This window comes from Malania oleifera, chromosome 12 (genome assembly GCF_029873635.1).
Source record: "Malania oleifera isolate guangnan ecotype guangnan chromosome 12, ASM2987363v1, whole genome shotgun sequence".
In the NCBI taxonomy this organism is placed as follows: Eukaryota; Viridiplantae; Streptophyta; class Magnoliopsida; order Santalales; family Ximeniaceae; genus Malania; species Malania oleifera.
Window position 1 is genome coordinate 49,231,682 of NC_080428.1, and position 6,492 is coordinate 49,238,173.

The window sequence follows — 6,492 nt, forward strand, 5'->3', positions numbered from 1 at the left end:
ACTTCGTGGTTTATTGCCTTATACCTAGTTGCTGAGGAAAGTGAAAAATGAATTCAGATTATAGAAATTTTTTTTTTTTTTTTCATACACTATTTGCTACCCAGGAAAGCAAAATCATCCACTCTAGGCTATTGTAGGCCTAGTTCTCTTTGGGTGTATTTGTTTTGGACTGGTGTATAGATTGGATATAATTTATGACAATTATTTGTTAGGTGTTTGACTTGCCATATATAGGTTGCGGGATAATGGGGCGTGGATTTTTTGCCCACCAAACATGGTTAAAAGAGCTCAGCCAAGCATGCCCTGCCTTTATTTTAAGAGAAGCTGTGGTTTATTTTTATTCTTATGATGAACTAGATGATTGTAAATTTTTTTCTTTCTCTTAAAATATATTTCAGGATTCTTAAAGTTGAAAATATGAAAGAAAAATGTTGATAATGTGAAGATTAAAATGAAAATATTTAATCCCATTTCTTAATTTTTTGCAGTGTATTATAAGGATTCGGGGAAAAAAAATGTCTCAATCAATAGCGAATTCAATTGATCAAAATGATGAAATGAGTGAAGAAGAAGTTCAGTTGTCAGATTCATCGAACATAGAACCCACAACTGAAGCAACTCCACAGGTAAAAGAGCTAGGAAAAAAACATCTAGTATTTGGACAGATTTTGAGTTGATTGAAAATGGAGATAAACAATATGTCCAATGTAAGTATTGTCCTAAGAAATATCTCTACCATAGTAAGAACTATAGGACATCAAACTTACATTTTCATATAAAAAAATGCATGGAAAAGAAAAACAATGATCTGAAACAAATGCTAATGGGTCAAGGTGATGGAAAGTTGTCTTTGCATACACGAAAACTTAATCAAGCTGTACAATGTAGGAAGTTGGCAATGACAATTGTGAGACACAATTTGCCCTTTTCTTTTGTTGAGTATGAAGGACTTCATGAATGAACTTTAGAATTAAATCCATAGACAAAATTTGTGACAAGAAATACTGCAAGAGTTAATGTTATGAGGGTTTTTTTTCAAGGAAAAATAGCACATTTGTGAACTTCTGTTGAATAATTCTAGTAGAATTTCTCCTACTTCGGACTTATAGACTTCATTAAATACTAAGGGCTATTTATGTTTGACTGCATATTTTGTGGATAAAAATTGAAAGTTTCAGAAGAAAGTGTTGAGTTTTTCAAGCATGCCTCCTCCACACACTGGTCTAGCACTTAGTAACAAAGTCATGGACTTATTGGTGAATTAGGGTATAGACAAGAAGTTATTTCCATAACATTGGACAATGTTACATCCAATGACTGTTTTGTAGAGTTTTTGAAGTCTAATCTGAACTTGAAAAATGCTTTGGTAAGGGAAGGAAAGTTTTTTCATGTTCGTTGTTGCACTCATATATTAAATCTCATTGTCCAAGATGGTCTAAAATTATCTCATTTGCTTGTAGAAAAAATACGAGATTATGTCAAATATGTGAAGCATTCACAACATCGAAAGTTTAGATTTCATGAATGTTGTGAAAAGGTGAGAGTGCCCCATGTGAGAGGATTTCGCCAAGCTTGTCCTACTAGGTGGAATTCTACTTATAGAGATGCTATTTGCCAATTCAAGTTTAGTGAGGAGAATTTCAAGTTTTTCCCAAACGATGATAAATGGAAGGAAATTGAGAAAAATGCTAGTTTCTTGAAGGTTTTTTATGACTTGACAAATCTTTTTTCTGGGACATCTTATCCAACTGCAAATTTGTACTTTCAAGGAGTATGGAAGGTACAAGTAACTTTACTTAATGCGGCATTGGGTGATGATGTCTTTTTAAGGAATGTGGCCAATCAAATGCAAGGGAAATTTGACAAATACTGGTCAAATTATAGTAAAATTTTGGCAATGATTGTTATTCTGGATCCTCGTTTCAAGATACAATTTGTATCTTTTTGTTTAAGAGAAGTGCAACCAATGTCTTGGAAAGATCGATTAAACGACATCCAGCATGAGATGCATTCACTTTTTGATGAGCATGTGAAGCACCACTCCCCTTCGACTTCTAAGAAAATGCTTCCTTTGAAGCAACTACTAGTCATGATCGTGATCATATAACACCTATTGCAACATCAGTTGATGTGACACTAAAAGTAAGATGTTTTTTTAAGTACAAATTTTATTTTATTTTTATTATACATCTATAAAATTTTTATATTTCTATTGTTATATCCTTGTTTTTAGGGTTTTAAGACTTTTGCTAAGGAAGATGAAGAAGCTCTAATGTTAGAACTAGAAATGTTTTTTAGAGAGCAGATGGTAGATTGTGATAAAGAATTTGATATTTTGAACTTTTGGAGTCATGAATATAGGTATTTGATTCTTTCTCGAATGGCAAGAGATATCTTATCAATTCCAACATCAACAGTTGCATCGGAATCAACATTTAGTATTGGAGGAAAAGTGATAAGTATGTCACGTAGTTTTTTTACGCCTGATAATGCTGAAACTATCATTTTAACTCGCGATTGGTTGTATAGTCGAGAAGGTATGCTTATTTAATTATATTTCTACAAAAACTATAATTACTATGTATTATGCAATATTTATTTATTTATTTATCTTTTGCATTTTGAATGCAATTGAAGATTTTGTAGATAAGGAAGAACTTGTTGAAGATATTGCTCAAGCTGAAAGAGCAGGTCGTACCCCATCTAGTGTATCATCTTACTCTGTTTGACTTTATTTGAATATTACTACACTAGCGCAGGTTGCGTTACTACACTAGCACAAGCTGTGCAGCTACTGCTTCTATTTATCTTTAAAAATTATGTAGTCAATAAATTATTATTTATTTGTTGTTTTAACTTATAGTGTTGAATAAATTATTTGTAATTTTTTTTCTAGTTTGATAACTTGTAACTTTTGAGATTCTAATTAATAAGTTCATTTTATGTTATTCAATTCATAACTTAAATTATATTTTGAATTCTTTCATGCTAGGCACATGAGGAGAACAAGATGAAATCTTTGATGTCACAAATGCAAGCATTTCAATTAAATCAAGGCATTCAAATGATTTTAAAGTTATTTGAAGGATGGATTGAGATTTTTTTAGTTTGTTGATAGTTTTATTTTGAGAGATTCACACGATTTGAAAATAGTTGTATTTAAAGAAACTCACATGCTTTAAGAACAATTATAATGTTTAGATTTTAGACTCACACGAATCACACTGTTTGAGTTTCTATTTTGAGTTGGATTGGGATTAAATTATTATGTTTTATTGCATACAGTTTTACTTGCATGAATCAGGAGTTCTTAATTAGTATAAATGATTGAATGATTGATATAGTTACTAAAAAAGTTAATACACAAACTAATTGCAAGTTATCGTATACAATTTAAATTATTATGACAAAAAATAAAATATTAATAAAATTATATTTGAGAATGGCGGATTATCCGCCCATCCGCCATGAATTATCCGACTCGAAACTGCCTAATCCGCCACTTAAACAAGTTGAATATGGATTATGATTTTTTCACCCAATAATCCGCCTTATTCGCCATGAAAAAATTGACCCGATCTACTTTGCCAGGTCTAGTCATTAGTCCAATAAGGCCCGCCCCCCTATTGTTTGGTCCAAGTGGAGGAGGAGAGACGCAGTGCTCCCTAGCAGGCCTAGGTTGGGGCATTACAAAATGGTATCATAGCAATTACCCAACTAGAAGTGTGATGAGATTCACATCGCCTTGAGATTCACATCGCCTTGGTTTGGAAATATGGGTTCGCAATGAGGATGTTGCGTTCTATAAGTGGTGGAGAATGTGATACCCCATGGAAGAAAGGCTTAAAAAGGATTTGATGTTACTACCTATATCAACAATGTGCACCTTTCTTTTCAAGAGCCTTCCCATAAGAACCCCATAGTTAAGCATACTTGGATTGGAGTAATCTTGGGATGGATGACCTTCTGGGAAGTTTTCTCAAGAAGTGTGTGAGTGAGAACAAAACACACTGAAAAGGACACGTGTTAGTTAGTGGGACCAGTCATTAGTCTGATAAGGCTCGCCCCCTTATTGTTTGGTCCAAGTGGAGGAGGAGAGATGTAGTACTCTCTAGCAGATTCAGGTTGGGGCGTGACAATGTTTATGTGTCTAGTGAGGAGAGATCGAAGCTTGATGCAAAGTATAGATGCTACTGCATCTTTTTGGTATATCAAAAGGCTGTAAAGGTGTTCAAGCTATGGGATCCAATGGAAAACAAGGTTCTGTAACACCCTGACCTGCCACATGGGCCCGAGGTGTTACTTTAGTGACGTCTGTGTACCTGATACCATAGTCATTATAACATTGCAACGGAAATAAATAAAAAAGCCTCCATAATCCATTACCAGAGTTCTATGATACTAACATGCATCAGAGTCTCCCAATGCTCATAATACAAACCATAAGACAATACTAAAACTAACTCATTCCATACACCCATATTACATACTCAAGGGCTTCAAACCCAACTTAAATACAGTAGAGTTCTTACTGACACTCACAAAAATCTAACTAGCTATCAACCTGCCCCGGAGTTCGCTAACCTTGACCTCGAGATGGTCTTGAAAAGATAATTTGTATATTGGGGGTGAGAAACTTCTTAGTAAGGTAAATTAAGCTAACATCAGTGTGTGGTCAGCATGCATTAAGTGTTTACAGATAACATTCATCCTCCATTGAACCGAAAATAGCATCTATACATTGTACTCACTTTATACTGTTAAAAATATTCAACTCGCTTCCATGGTATAAATAGTTCAGTAATAAATAGTATCATTTACTTAAAGTTACAGATATGCATAAAATACATTCCCTAAGACTAAACAGCATTTACTTCCCCAATGGTACGGGTTGTACGGCCTGAAGGCTGGACTAAGCTTGGGGTGATCAACCCAAACGAAGTCAAATCATACGTTTGCATCTACCTCCGACTACGCAGGCATCCACAACTTTCTTGCGGGAATCCGATTGCCCTACCACACCTTGAAAGTCCGAACTTCCAAGGAAGATACACCCTTTACTGAGGCTAATCGACTGAGACTACCCTACACTTTCATCTAGAACAGTGTAGGCACACATGGTTAAATACTGAATCTCTAGCAACGGTATCGTGCTCATAACATAACTGTACCTTAGGGTTCCAAAAGCATATCATGCAATTTAAGTAATAAAAACTGTATTTCAACTCATTTCATATAAAATCTGTTATATGATAAAACTCGGCCCTTGGCCATCATATACGTCTCGGCTCACAGCCGTTATATCAAATTTTGGCTCTCGCGATCGTCATATAAAACTTGGCTCATAGCCGCTATATTAAATCCCTGCCCTCACGGCCGTCATACAAAACTCCTTATGTTCTCACAAATAATTTCAGTTTTTTACAAGCAGTTCCAGTATTTCACAAATATTTCCAGTATTTCACAAATAGTTCCATAAACTCAGTTATACAATAACCCTGAAATATTATCCATTTGTCACATGATTTCAATATATAGTATATCCCATTTATAACGTCAAACCAAACTTTCCATCGTTCATTTTTACTTAGGATACCATATCATATATCCTAGGTTTGAAAAGTCCATTTTGAACAGTTGGTTTACGAAATAACAGTTAAAAACCATAAATATACATATATAGCATTTTAATCGATTTAATTTTAGAAAAATTCTGACTTAACTTAATTCCCTTACCTAGCGTACTGGAAAGCCTTCTGGAACCCTAAATCCACGCCCTACGGCGTTCAAAGCTCAAAACCCTGAAATGTATTTTCCCCAAATTAATCATCCCAACCCATAGAATACTTATCATTAAACATTCTTTAGACCCCCTATACTCCAAATCAACAATAAAACTTCAAAATACCTACTTACCCTGGTTTTGGAGTGGTGCCTGGAAAGACCCTGTTCAAAAATCTACTTCGCTAAACTTCTAGAGAATTTCCACTAGATCTTCGTGGTAACTTCCGATCATTGAATTTGGTGATGAACGGTGAAGAATTGTATAAAGAGTGTGAGGGGCGCCAATTTAGAGAGAGAGAGAGAGAGAGAGAGAGAGAGAGAGAGAGAGAGAGAGAGAGAGAGAGAGAGAAATTAAGTTTCTTAGCCATTAAGCAACTAAAATATCTATTTATAGGCTGTTGACTTGGCCAACTTCGTCGAAGAAATGGTGCCTTCGTCGATGAAAGAATGGGTTCATCAATGAACGCGAAGCTTGAAATTTCTCTCGGCATTTCCTCGTCGATGACACTTGAACTTCGTCGAAGAAATGCAGAAGGGACGTCGTCGACGAAAACAAAAAGTTCGTCGACGAATCCTGTTGTTTGCCCTTTAAAAATTTTCTTACTTCTTTTCTTATTTATTTCCTTTATTTTTTTTTATTTTTATTTTTTTTTTTTGTTCGGGTTTCTACAAGGTGGTGATCAGTAGGGATGTAGTTTTTGATGAGAA

The 6,492-nt window shown here is 34.7% G+C and overlaps 1 protein-coding gene across 1 annotated transcript; it reads left to right on the forward strand.

The window, feature by feature from the left end:
* The first annotated feature begins 245 nt into the window (after positions 1-245).
* Positions 246-2,729, forward strand: LOC131143912 (zinc finger BED domain-containing protein DAYSLEEPER-like). Its single transcript, XM_058092268.1, has 6 exons — positions 246-329; positions 489-626; positions 1,538-2,095; positions 2,234-2,274; positions 2,362-2,537; positions 2,638-2,729. The coding sequence occupies exons 1-6, from the start codon at positions 246-248 to the stop codon at positions 2,727-2,729; spliced, it is 1,089 nt and encodes a 362-aa protein (XP_057948251.1).
* The last annotated feature ends 3,763 nt before the right edge of the window (positions 2,730-6,492 follow it).